The sequence below is a fragment of the Atta cephalotes genome (genome assembly GCF_000143395.1).
Source record: "Atta cephalotes unplaced genomic scaffold scaffold00002, whole genome shotgun sequence".
In the NCBI taxonomy this organism is placed as follows: Eukaryota; Metazoa; Arthropoda; class Insecta; order Hymenoptera; family Formicidae; genus Atta; species Atta cephalotes.
This window is the reverse complement of record NW_012130066.1, coordinates 10,567,420-10,582,534: the sequence shown is the minus strand read 5'-3', so window position 1 is coordinate 10,582,534 and position 15,115 is coordinate 10,567,420. Positions and strand designations below refer to the sequence as shown.

Here is a 15,115-nt window from a genome sequence, read left to right as displayed (position 1 = left end):
GTTTAGCTATTTATCTCTTCTTGCATTGTCTTCCGATTTTGTTACTGGTAGACTTTATAACAGCAATTTTGTTGATACCTAACCATTTGCAAGTTACTATTGTTTATTGTGTTTATGTTAACTATATTATGTCTGTGTATTATATTTTATTTGTCCTATTTTGTTAACATATAATCTTTTTCATATAGCTTTGCAATAAATTAAATTAAATGGAATTAAATTAAATTAAATTAAATTAAATTTTGTTATACAACATACTTTACTATTCCTCTTTACTATTCCTCTTTACTATTCCTCATGTATCATGAATCACTAAGTCTTTTGCACGTCCTACAGTAATCATTTTATGTAGATTATGATAGCGCTATTTAACACAGTCACAAACCGATTCAACTCACAATAATTTCAATAATATCAATAATAAAAAACTGAAAACATAACACAATACTAATATAACATAAAGACATGTAACAGAATAGTTGCGAGAAAATTACTCCTACTCCTTCTATTTTTTCTGACTTCTGCGGCGTAAATCCCAGGGCGGCGTATTTGCTGGAGTTACTCTATATTTAAATCAACGTTAGCAATGAGGATTTAATATTATCGAGATGTGTGTGCAAAAAATTGCTTCTTCCCGTAATTGTATTTTGTGATATTAATGCAAACAGTATATTATAAGAAAATTATGAATGCTGTTCTTTGGTTTCTTTACTAATTAACTAAATAATACGAATGTAACAATACTTTTACTGAGATCCTTGAGATATTGATTTAAAAAAAAACTGAAATAAAAACAGCAATTTTATAAATCTATGTTTTATTAATCAAACCGATATAGCATAAAGCGTACAGATACAGATACAGCATTTTTTCTTTCACATAGTCTTACGGACCAACCATGCTTGAAGATTAAATAAATTTCTGGAATATATTAAATATATATTTTTATTTTTAGTATTTCTTTTTATATTATAATTTTTTTGTATTTATAATATTGTTTTTTAATATTTCTTTTGCGTTTAATATCTTTTGTATTAAAATGTATTACAAGGAACACTGTAAGTATACTGATAAATAATACATTCGAATTTATCATGAAACGATGATATAACTTGATAACAATTCTTTGATAACTGTCATGTGATTACACCCTGTACATAGATATATTCTTATCTTTATATCATAGAATTAATCAAAATCACTCGAGGTAGCTTGTTGATGTAACTTGTTGACGATCATGTGTTTACCCATGATGAAATGTCAATCTCTTCCACCATAGTTCACCCTCTTTGTTTTCTATCTATGCAACCACCCATCGACATCTAGACTAGACGAAATATGCGGCGAAATATCTTGATCTTGCAGACCTAAAAAGAGAAAGATAAATATTTGGGCACGGAACTCTCTTTTTACTATTGTCCTATTGATCGAACTCTCTACTATTGTCCTATTGGTCGCTACTACCCAAACATCGTTCTATCTCTTTCTAGATCTGTTAAGATGGTTTCGATGCTCTGTCCAGTACTACAACATGTTGATGTTACCACTGGATAGGAAGCATATCCTTGTCTTTATATCATGGGCACCCCACTTCACTAATGGAAGCGAACTAAGTTTACTAGCGCGGATTTCGGACAATAAGGAATTCAGATGAAACTATCGAAAACCTATTGAGTGCCAGGGACCTAATTTGAATGAATCCTACGCATATTCTAGCTTGTTGCTAAGGCCTGAATATCGATTATATAAATTTTCACGAAACTTTCATTTTTACATTTTTTTGTACGTACCACTTTCGTGAAAAGTTTCACTTTCAAACGATATCAAACTTAATGATTATATAAGAAAATTATGAACAAGTGAAATCAGTAAGAAAGTTACGAGAAAGTGAGATAATAAGGCGAATTTACATCGTTCCTCTTAAATTTACGAAATTTTGACAAGAGCTCACGGGTGTATGTACATACGTATTTTGATAGGAAATCACATTGTGCTCATTATTTGTTGTTTCTTATACATAGTATAATCGAAAATAACAATAAATGTAACTCAAAAACAAAAGGAAATGCTGTAGACATAATGTCAAAAAATTTGGATATTGTGCGAGAAAGAATATCGCAAAATTCTCAGAGTCGTGGAACGACTGGTAAAAACATGTTATTTCATTGCTCTTGATCTTGATTGTATGTAGTAAAAAACCTATTGAGTGCCAGGGACCTAATTTGAATGAATTCTACGCAAATTCCAGCTTGTTGCTAAGGGCTGGATATTGATTAAATTTATGGTATGTATTTAAAACTCGTAAAAAAATGGAGAACATAGCAAATCCTAAATTGTTCTGAACTGGGGGCCGGATAAATCTTCATCTGAATAGAAAAAGGTTATTTTTTAATCTGTTTCATAAATCTCTATTTTTTTTATTATAATTCTTATTTTTAAATTTTTAAATTTGTGATTTTTATGTATTTCATATTTTTATCTTTTATTCATATATTTAATTTAACATCATGCAAATGTTTTCTTAATATGCGAAGTTTTCGCCTGCATGCTTTCCTCTTTGTTCGCACCATTTATGGCGCGAAAACACGCAATTCATTTCAAATATGGTATATATATATCAAATAGATATTCAAATATATTTGATATTTGTAAAAGCGAGAGAGTTCTAGTGCAGTCTAATGCAGGAACAGAAAACAGATCAAAACATCGAAATCAAACTAATTTATATCAATTTAAAAAATAATTAGAATTTCACATTTTAGCCATTTCGCTACTTGCTGAAAAATTTCTCGAACTCTTCTACATTTTATAACAGCCAAAAGTTAATCGCTTATTCATTACATTTACGTGAATTTTTTCACTTTTTGTGTATTCATTCCTAGGAGAAACTTTACATAATCGATGGTTTACAATCAGTCGAGAGACGTTGTCGTATGTTGTATGCATGCGCATAACCTTCATTTTTCGTGTCGATTGCTGGGCGTCGTTTAGATTAGTCAGGTCCCATCTTTTACGACTAACGACATCTGATAAGTCAATTTGATTGTAAACGAGCCCTAATTCTAACATTTATGGCGAATTCGACACACATACATTGACTCTGCTCTAATGCTGTTCTAACAATGCAAGTGTAAAATCACTTTGATGCTATATTGAATTGCACTGTCAGAAAACAGTACAACATTTCTTGAATTCATTCAGTTCATTCGGTTGGTTCAAATTAATATCCATATAAATTTAGCACTATATTAGATCAGTTTTCATTTGTCGAATACGACAATCTTAATGCACTGATACAGCTTAAAACATATACTACTCTTAAAAAGTTGAAGAAAAACAATAAAAAAAATTACATTTCACCTCTCATGCGTATCGGTCTGGAACATTACTGACTAGGCGCATTCTATCTCGACCCTTGTCAATTTTCTCGGTTTTCTATCTTCATCCTTGTTAATCTTCGGCTTCAGTTAAGTATGCAGTCAGTGTATGCACAAAGATTATAGGCTCATGCTACTTCCAATGATATATATAGCAGGGAACACAGACTCTTGCATAACGCATAATACGTAATGCATATGAAAATATACCAATCAAAATTCTTTGTTTCCTTCTTTTCTATGAAATAAAGAATTCTGATTGGTTGAATTTCTTATGTGTTATGCATTATGTAAGAGTTTGCGTTCCCTGCTTATGTTCTAAGATATAATGCGCACAAGCCGAATGCGTGGCGCTTAAAAGTTTGTACTCAGTGCACACTAGTCCAATCTGCCGAATTTGCTATTAGTTTTACATATTACTCATTAGTGTCTTTGTCTAATTATCTGGTGCTGGTTATATTACAGATGGAAGTCTAAAGAAAATCTCTAGCGAGCCGAAGAATGTTCCAATTGTGCTCAATATGCTCCCTCAAGCAGATAGCACAGGTTTTCTCATCCATCAAGATCGCTCTTCTCAGAAACCGTCCAAACTGCATATTGACATTCCATCTATCGATGATGGTCCTGGAGTATAACTTATGTCGGCCAGAAAAAATTAAAATAAAATAAGAAAAAAGAGAAATAGAAATAGAATCACAAAAGAAGAGAATGATATAGAAACAACACATATGCACGCGTATTCCTCATCATACAAAAATTTGAATAATCCTTTTTCTTGTTTCATAAAGAGTAAGTTGTGTATTTATGTTATAGATTATATAACTAGAGAAGATTAATTACATATAAATAAATCAATTAAAACGATCTTGATAATACGTGTATTTGAAAAATTTAAGTTTTAAAATAAGAACTGTAATTCTTAGTATCACAATTTATTAAACATTGGCATATATTATGCTGATTCTACAATGAGTCAATAATTCTAAGTCTTATTGGTGAAGTTAATCTACTGAAATATAATAACTACTAGAACAAGCATAGTTCTGCTATTTTTATTAAGAATAATCCGAGAGAGAGTTTCAAATGGTATCTTCCTTTTCTAACCTATAGATAGATATAATTGCGCATGTGCGGATAATGATATTAGTTTTTCGGTGCGCGAAATTTTAAAATTAATGTTTCGTTATCAATGTTAACGTCATTACCGCATTTACTATCAATCATTGTATTAACCCTTATGAAAAACATTCTCAATTTTGAGTTGCATTAAATACTCAAAAAGAACGCTCAATTTTGGATTAAACACCATTTAAAACTGCTCAAATTTTTGTGTGATTTCGGACCATCAACTTGAAAGTTACACTCAATAAAGATGGTTTTCTTTGAGCATTAACTTTCAACCATCTTTATTTTATAAAATTAATTAATTCTGTTTTATTGCTAAAATAACATTATTAATCTGTATCATATTTTGAAATATATATGACAAAATTAAATTGAAAAAAAAAACGCTTTCGTAGCTCCCTCATTTAGAGAATAATAAGAATTAATTTCCTTATTTTTCTAAGCGATTACCTATTCAATCTTATACTTCATCCAAAGATGACCTTGCAAGCGTACGGAATTGCTACTTCGATGATCCAAGAACATTGAATGTTAATATGGATATATAATTATAACACACACATATATATATATATATATATATATATATATATATATGTCAAAATGATATATATCAATAGATAAGTTTGTCAGAAAGATGTTTCACGTATAATTAAAATATATTTGTTTAATGATTTCTTTTTGTAATGTATAATACTTGGAAACGTTGAAATAGGAAGTCCTACCCCACCCGCCGTATTCTCCAGACGTTGCTCCCTCTGACTATCACTTGTTTCGATCAATGGCACATGACCAGCACTTCCGGTCTTATGAAAAAGTAAAAAATTGGATCGATTCGTGGATAGCCTCAAAAGATGACCAGTTTTTTCGACGCGGGATTCGTACGCTACCCGAAAGATGGAAGAAAGTAGTGGCCAGCGATGGACAATACTTTGAATCATAAATGTATAACCAGTTTTTTACAATAAAGCCTCGAATTTCAGAAAAAAACGGCGGAAGCAAAGTTGTACACCTAATAATTTAGCAGAAACGCCGCTGTCTCATATTAGACGCCTATCTCATAATATGGTAGAGGGCTTTCCTCTAATAATTTCATCTAGAGGCCATGCCGATGATTGTTTAACCGAGATTCAATTTATTTCTCATCTCTTTCCAATTCTAAAATTGAAAAAAGACAATGAATAAAGACAATGAACCTCAGTTAAGAATTAACCGTGAGTTGTGGACTGGGCCTAAATGTCATATACAAGTGTTGAGAGTAAATCGATTAGAGTAAAGCGATTGAATGTAACTATCAAATTTGATGTATAGTTTCTATAAGCGCAAATTCCTAGAATGTTATATGGACATTATTTAAAAAAATAAAATAAAATAATGTTATTATTATAATAATATAATATTTCAAAAATATCATATTTTTTTTAATATTACAAGAATATTCTTTATAGAATATTCTTTATAGAAATATGTCCACTTAGATAATACTCTAAATATTATATGTATATTTTAATATCTCTGAAATATTAAAATATTTATAAATATTAATTATTTTTAATTTAATGCAATTTGATTTCACAACCCAGTAGCAAAAAGTTCTTCTATGTTCATCAGTCTATGTTGCATTTTGTGCTAAAAAAAAACATTTCGACGTGATTTTATATATATATTTATATACTGCACGTCAAAATCATTTTCAGTCTTTAACGTATACTTATACTGAACATGTAGCAGTTTTACAAATTACAGTAAATGTAGTATTATAATTTATTATAATACTTTTTAATATTTATACAATATTATGGTATAATAATGTTAAATAATGTTACTTTTAATAATTATATAATATTATCAGGAATGAATATACATTATATATAACCTTCCATTAATATTTCAAGAATATTATTTAATATTAGGACAATATCATATAATTTCAGTAAAATATTCTTAGAACGTTATATTTAATATTCTAAGAATATGCCTAAAATAATTGGGTCCAGAAAAAATTTTTTTCGTATTTTTTAATTCAAAATTGTATGTACAATATCTTCGTAAAAATTTAAATTTAAATTTAGAAAAAAGATTTTAAAGCTTCTCTACTTTCGAAAGGTTACTATATTTTTTGAGTTTCTGAATTTGGTAATTTTTATATTTAAAAAACTACGAAAAAGATGAAAAATTTTCTTTCACTTTAAAGGTCCCCCACGTATCCAAAAAAATTTGCGAAAATTTTCGATTACTATCATGAAAGCTTAAACCTTTCTTTACATTTCATTTTTTTTTTAATGTTCCTATGATTTTTTGTTATTAAGTTCGCGAATTAAGTAAAAGAACATTCTAACTTTGATTGCTCATGATTCCAATAAAAATCATCATACCGCAATTTAAAAAACAGATTCTTAAAGCTGAAACTTTACTCTAACGAATGATATGATTGTAACGAAAATTTTGCAATAAATGAAAAACTTTTGCAAAAAAATTTTTTTAAATAATTTTTTTCGAAGAAATTTTTTCCCCGACCTAATTATTAATATTAAATTTAATATTAAATAATATTATGCGCTTATAAGAGTATGGTATGGTATATATAAGATATATATATATAAGAGTATGGTGTATGCACTAAACTACTTATAAACGCATAATATTATTTGATATTAAGTAAATTTTAGACATATTCTTAAAATATTAAATGTAATATTTTAAGAATATTGTACTAAAACTATATAATATTAAGTAATATTCTTGAAATATTAATGAACTATTATATGTCCATTCCTGATAATATTGCATGATTATTAAAAGTAATATTATTTAATGGTACTGTAATATTGTATAAACATTAAAAAGTATTATAACAAAATTTACTTTAATTTGTAAAACTGTTACAACTGTTTAGTATAAGTATACATTTAAAGAACTGAAAATAATTTTGGCGCGCAATTGTAGAACCGGATACTTAAAATCATGCGAAAACGTTTTTTCAGCATAAGATGCAACATAAACTGGTACAAACTTTTCGTTACTGGATAATGAATTCAAATTGCACTAAATTAAGAATAATTAATATTTATAAATATTTTAATAATATTTCAGAGATATTAAGATATAATACCTAGGATATTATATAAATGGATATATAACCTCTATAGAATACTCTCATAAAATTAAAAAATATTATGTGGTATTTTCGAAATATTATAATAACTTATTTTAATTTTTTAATAATAATCATATAACATTCTAGGAATATTTTGCTTATAGGGTATTTACCGGATTTGGTGATCCATCAACCAACTGATACCCAACATTTATGATCAACACTCAAACGATATTCAATATTGAATATCTACATCAAGGCAACACCGAATATTCATGATCACATTCAACTGACACTCAACTGACACTCAATAATGATGCTCAAATTTCAACTGACACCAATGTTCAACTTTGGTAAAATTTGAGTGTTAACCCAAAATTGAAGGTTTACTAATACATCTTATTGTCGAATTAAAAAATTACTTAGTCACTCGTGCAATATCCTATATATATTTTTATATTATAATAAATTGTATTTATACCATTAAAGATCGACAGAAGTGACAAGTCAACTAATTTACATTTCATTTGTGATGCAGCTACATATCTCCACTGTATCAGACTTTATCATATTGACGACTGCGAGTAGAAGAGTAACAAGTTTCATTTATCTTATGAAAAATAGTATATTACATGCTTCCGCGAAAAGAAGCATTTCAATTTAATTGATAAATATTATCACGTTTCGCTACTAAAACTAATACGTTTCAGCGCTTAGTTGCGAAAGTAATATATTTCGCTTTATACCGTGAAAACTAATATGTTTGAAAACTAATATGTTTTATTACGAAGAGTAGCACGTTTTCCTTTAAAATTATAAATTAACACGTTCCACGAAAACTAACACGTTCCAGCGTTGAAAAATAATTAACTGCTAATTCGTTTGCTAATGAATTCATTGATTCGTTTGTTCTTTTTTTCTTTTATCCATTCATACATTCGCTCATAGTTCCGTTTGTTCATTCATTGAATTTCATCTTTATAATCTTATGGATTCACAAATTTTAATTTTTTATTTTCCGTACGTATGTTAGCTTAACATTGTAAAAACGGACTAAAAATAAAATTATAATAAAAATTAAATTATAATAAAAACTAAAAAACAATGAAGTATTCATTTTACTATTTGGAATCAAAAATAAAATCACTAGTATGATTTTTACTTCTAATCTTTGACAGTCATCGAAATTCTCGAAGGATAGTCCACAACCATATTATTTTTCGCGGTATAAAGTGAAACAGACTACTTTTCGTAGTCAAACTATCAAATATATTAGTTTTCGCGATATAAAATGAAATATGTTACTTTTCGCGGCTAAAGCCGTTAAACGTTGGAACGTATTAAGCCTGTTCTACAATATGTTTTTTGTTTCCAATTTTTTGCTTTTTGTTACTTTTTATCTTGTCTTTTTGCTTCTTTTTTGTTTTATATCGCCTGAAATAAGAGTTAACAAACTTCGAAACAAGAAATACGTAGAAAGAAATACAATTGTCGATAAAACGGTTGCAAAGGAATTAAAAGCAAAAGAAAAAACAAAACAGGAAACAAGAGCATATTGTAGAATAGGTTTTAGTTTTCGTGATATAAAAAGAAATAAAATATACTACTTTTCGTCACAAAACGCTCAAACATATTATTCGTGATATAAAATGAAATGTGCTACTTTTTGAAACTTAAATGTATTGATTTTCGCGAAAACATGACGTTCTTCGATGCAACGACATAATCATAAGTGGAATTTTTTGTAGGACAATGAAACATACTACTCTTCGTAGTAGGCGTCGATATATTGTTTCGCAAAAGAAATATTTTGCCATGAAACTCGCTTTAATCCGGGAAATGATAACACAAAAATGATCTTCATTTGTTACCGCTTGAAACCATCATTAATTCATCATTTATTAAATAAACATGAAGGAAATGCAAGTATCCCAGACCTTCTTTTAAAATTAATGACGTATGAAGTTATAAACAATTTTTTGCTTTCTTCCTAATATGTTACCTGCTAACGTTTGTTTTTAGTGTTAATACTTGTAATAATGACGTAAACTGGTAATAGTTTACATCATTATTACGTCAAAAAAACCAAGGTGCTACACCATTTCTGTGGATCGAAAGGACCACCAAACTAAGCTAAAGTGATAAATTTTTTAGTTAAAAAAAATGATTTGTTACCGGCTGTTTTTTTGTGCATTGTCTATTTTCATTACGAAACATACACAAATGCATATGCCATATTATTTGAATGGGCCAAAAGGGTCCCTATGCTCGTCCTAACGTGTCGAATTTTAAACTAAAATGTCACGATTTATTATTGTACTAATAAAACGAAGTCCATACGATCCAATTCTAAAACTGGAAAGAGACAATGAATAAGTTGAATTTCGATTAAGAATCAATTGTGGAACTGGGCCTAATAAAATTTGTTGTCTAAGGTTTAAAAACTTGATTAAAAAAGTAAATAAAAAAAAGATTTTACACTGTTATTTTTTTAATTTTATTCAAATTAATTTTAACATTAAAAAATGATTTCTTAACGTTAAAGAAATGTTTCTTCAAACATTACAATAAATGTTTTTTTAATTAAAAAAGGGTTTTTTAATTAACCCATTATTTTTTAAAATATTTTTTTATATATTTTTTAAATATTTTTAAAAACATTTTTAAAAACATTGCCTGCTAATTGGAAAGTGCGCGTATATTTTGACATATGCGTAAAAATATATGAAATCCGTGAAAATAAATAAATTTTATAAACATATATATATGAATATTAAATATAGGGTGAAGCACCTAAAATAAATTATCTAAATAATTCACTTGCTTTTAAAAATAGAAAGAAAAGTTGCATGGTTTCGAGAGAAACATAAATGATCATGTTTTTTTCTAGGTGAAGACGTCAAAAAGACATAAGGGTCACTTCCACTTTTTTAAATGAAATTATGTGATTTTTTTAGATAATATGATTCCTCTAATTCTATATATAAAAATATAAAGGTAGAGATATTTAAAAAACTAATGAAATATTTTATACTTTATTGTGGCACTACATATTGACATAAAATGTTAAATAACTCGTTAATTTTTTTCTAATCATACCTTATATTCGTATGAACAGAATAATGAGATAAATCAATTAGTGGAAAGAAAACATATAGTTGCTTTAAAAAAAATATGTATGCAAAATGAATAATTTTTTAAATAAACAACTATGTATTTTCTTTTTTCTTCAATTACAATAAGGAGATATAAGCCAAGTAAGTAATTTACAAATATATAATCTCCATATAATCTTATTATATAATCTTATTATATAATCTCCATAAATTAACTAACAAACGTTTCGACTTAGCATAAGGTCATTATCAATGTTGATAACATATTTGAATTTGTGAAATCATAAACGCATAATGTAAAATCTGAATGAAACATGAAATCTGAATAAAAACTCTAGTAGAACATGATAATGTATATAATGTATATAATGTACATAATGTGTATAATAGTTTCATCAAATTACCGCATTGTTGTAGTTTTATGTGTGTTCTGAAACCTGGAGATGTCGGATCGTCTGTCTGCAATCTATTGATGTATGTGAAATAAAGAACGTTCTATTATTGATTGTAAAGCAATAAAATTGACTTTTTTAACCATCATCGTTCTCGTTGAGTTAATGTGTCTGTTAATTTGATTTGAAGTTAGAATTGTCAATCTGACATCTCCAAGTTTCATAATATACATAATATCCAATAAATATTTGTATATCCAATAATTACTTGGCTCGTAACTCTTTGTTATAATTTTGAATTTTAATTTTTGAGCCGCTTCTCACTATACTAATTAAAATTTAAAAGAAATATTAAAATATAAAGTTGTTACCTATATTCTTAAACAATACAAAAAAATAAATAGACTAATGAAAATCAGTAACGATAAATAGCGCAATTATTTAGTGAACAATAATCATATATTGGATTGATGTCTTCTTTATTTTGAACGTTTCGACTCTCTTTAGAGTCCTCCTCGTAAGAGAATGATACAAATATAATTAGTTTACATGTTCATAATGCTTAAGTCACTCGCAAATTGACAAAGATGCAACGTTATTAATCATCACGGAACATGAAGCATTGCACTGAAGCTTTGTTGAACATATTAAAACTTAAAAAGTAGAATTGTTAAAATCAAATATAAGGATCACATATTTTTAGGACACACGTCCGGGTACATCTGAGTGACACGTCATCGTACACGCCGACACACATTATAACATACGTGCGAACGCTTCAGACCGAGAATAGAGACCGTCATTCAAGCTAATGGGGGATATTGAATACTTGTGCTCTAAAATCCACCAAGTGCCACGTAAAAGGATTTTTTGTAATATTTAATTTTTCATTAAAAATATTTTGTTTAAAAAATTGTTCGATTTGTCTGAATTTTGGTGATGACGCACCCTGTATAATATGTATATTCCGTTCGAGAATGAAAGAATGATGAACGAGAGAATGATCTCGGATCAGATGAAAATTCGTCTATTTTGCGCAGATCTTCGTTGTATAGCGTTGTACAGCGTTATATTACCTGCGGAAGGTCATTCTCTCGTTGAACAGAGTATAGTAATGTTATGCAATATAGAAAGTAATGTTATGTAATATAGAAAGCAATGTCATACTTTCATAAAAATATAGTTTTAATAAAAACTATATTATGCAATTTTCGCAGTAATTAACAAAATATTAATTACTAAAAATTGTCGAATATTGTCTTCAATAATTTTTTACTCAAAATAAATTAAGATAATTATTCAGTTTAAGGCTCCTAACTAGTCGCGGCCATGTTGGAAACGTGACGTCAGGAACGAGGAATGACATGTTAATTTATGTTGTATGTCATTTTTAAATAAAGACAAAGGACAAAACGAAATGACGAGATCACTTTAAAATACTTGTAAAAATCGATGAAAATTGTCCTTTCCTCCCTTGACAGTAAATAGTCATAAAGGCACGTAAAGTGAGCCTATATTCGGGCAGAAACACATGGTCCGACAGTTGTTGAAACAAGTAAAATATACGCTCTTACATATAAAATTCCAAGATAACTTTAATTTTCATTGATAATTACGATTTTGATAAGTATGAGACAAGTCACATTTCCACAATTAAATAAATAATAACGAAATGGCACGCGACATAAATTTCAAAACATCACTTTTCCATGCCTAGTTCAGCCATTTATCGTGATGCGCTGTAACACACATACAAGCACGAACCTATGTCCGTGTGCTCGCCTGCGATGCGCCGAGAGTAAACGAGACAGCAAGTTCCTTTTCACACTAATCATTTGTTTCAAGCGATTAAAAATACTTTCTTGGTAATCTTGGCCGCTCAGTGGTCCTAGGCATCAATAAGGGGCAGGGATTATTCTAAATAACACAAAAGTTTTAATAAATTGTAATAATAGTATACCTCTCCCATTAATCCAAAATAATATAAATCATGTTAAAACACAACAGTTTACAAGGTATTTAATTATTTACGATTTTTCATGCGCGTTATATACCTTTCCTTCATAAACTCGAATAGCAAGAATAATTCAATAGAATTTTATCGGAAAAAAGTTATAAACCAATATTTCTTTTCACAAAAATCTCGAAAGGCCATCAAAAAAGAGATGTTCGAGACTCGAGACTTGTGAAAAAAATATGCAAAAAAAAATCGAATAATTGTAAAAAAGTGTTTTTCACTTATAAAACGAAAGATATTGATTGTATGGAAAAAAATCAGTATAAAAAAATGTATGCGAAATAACAAAATGAGACGTGGAACAAGATCGATCTATTAGTAGAAAAAATTTTTTTAAATACTGAAAAAGGCCTTTTTTTCACTCGCTCTCTCTCTCTCTCTCATTGAAATTTAAACGCAAAGCTTTGAAATTCTCGTAAAATGCCCTTGTAATGACGAATAAATCTAGCCCTGAAAATGTTCATTAATTTTTGCAAAAGCCATTTGTTTAAAAACCTGTCTGTGGAAAATTAATGTCTTTATCTTTGAGCAGTTGCACATTTACAGGGATTTTGCTTCTTCAAGAGTTGCTACTCATGTACCCTTAATAACAAAACGATTTTTTTACAGTTAAACTATTATAAAACGACTTTAAAAAGTGAGTATCTTTTTCCATATAAAAAAACAGAAATAATTTCGTTAATATGCATCATATCAAATAGCCGAAACATTCGAAATGACATTTTTCTACGAATTAAAAAAAAAGATTATCTTCCCATTATTAAGAGCCAAAATAATAATTTTTTTCAATAAATCACTGTGGCTTTAGTTTAAGATTAAGAGTTCGGTCACCAATTTATCAAGGAAGAATTGAACTTTTGCTGTTGTGAAAAACTTGAATTTTTTGCTGCCGAAAAAGTTTGTTCAAAACCATTGGAAAGTTGAAGAACGCGAGCGAGGCAGTGCGCTGGGCGAAGTGAGGGAAGCAGAGTTGATAAAAAACGTGTTTAAAAAAAAAATAAAACATTGTTTTTTTTTGTTTAAAATGTGTTTTTAATGTTTTATACAGCCTTAGAAAAAATCATGTTTAAAACGAAAGAAAACATCTTTTAAACATATATTTATTATATTTTAATAAAACGCATTTTTATTTTCAAGTATTTTGAAAGTAAAATGTTTTTTGAGATACATTTTAATATTCAATTACACCTACTTCCTCATTTTTCTTAAATTTGAGCATATTATCACATAAATATATGTATATTTGAATGTGTTGTTTGCTATTTAATATTTTATTTGACTGTATATATTTTAAGTTATGCAAATTTAAACAATAGCATAGCATTTTGCTAATATGGTCCTTTATGCGTAATTACTCACGACTTTTTTTTGAGATTTTTATTTCGAAATAATTATTCCTGGAACTAATGTTAATCTATAATTTATATTGCTATAGATTTTTATAAGTTATATACAAGGCTGCTTATATACAGGGTGTTTGGAAAATAATAAATCTTTTGCATAAGAGCAGAATGGACTAAACTGAGAAGAAAAGTATTCTACCATTTTGCAATTTTCATAATAGTTAACAAGATATTAATTATTAAAAATTGACGAAAAAATTGGATTTTAATAATTTTTACTCAAATACTATCAACTTTACAGAAAAACTGTAAAAAACAAAAATTGTTCATTTTCTTCTTATAAAAGTCTACAAATTTTTTCAGAATTTTTTATTAACTTTTTAGTACTATATTTTCTTATTTTTACTAATATGATATTAAAAAATTCTTAAAAAATTCTTTAAAAATGCTTAAAAAATTCTTAGAGCTCTATGAAAAGAAAATTAACAATTGTCTCTTGTATTTTTTCTGTTAATAGTATTCAAGTAAAAAATTATTAAAGATCAATTTTCGGCAATTTTTACAATATCATTAATATCTTGTTAATTATTGCTAAATGATAGAGAACTTTTCTTCTCAGTTTAATCCATTCTGCTCCCATGTGAAAGA

General features: G+C 28.0%; 1 protein-coding gene across 1 annotated transcript in view; it reads left to right on the top strand.

Moving 5' to 3' along the window:
• The window catches only part of LOC105622025 (G protein-activated inward rectifier potassium channel 3-like), a 55,949-nt gene extending 51,937 nt beyond the window's left edge, over nucleotides 1–4,012 (top strand). The window contains exon 4 of the mRNA XM_012203463.1: nucleotides 3,843–4,012. Coding sequence (XP_012058853.1) covers nucleotides 3,843–4,012 — 170 coding nt within the window. The remainder of the gene's footprint in view (nucleotides 1–3,842) is intronic.
• Nucleotides 4,013–15,115: the final 11,103 nt, after the last annotated feature.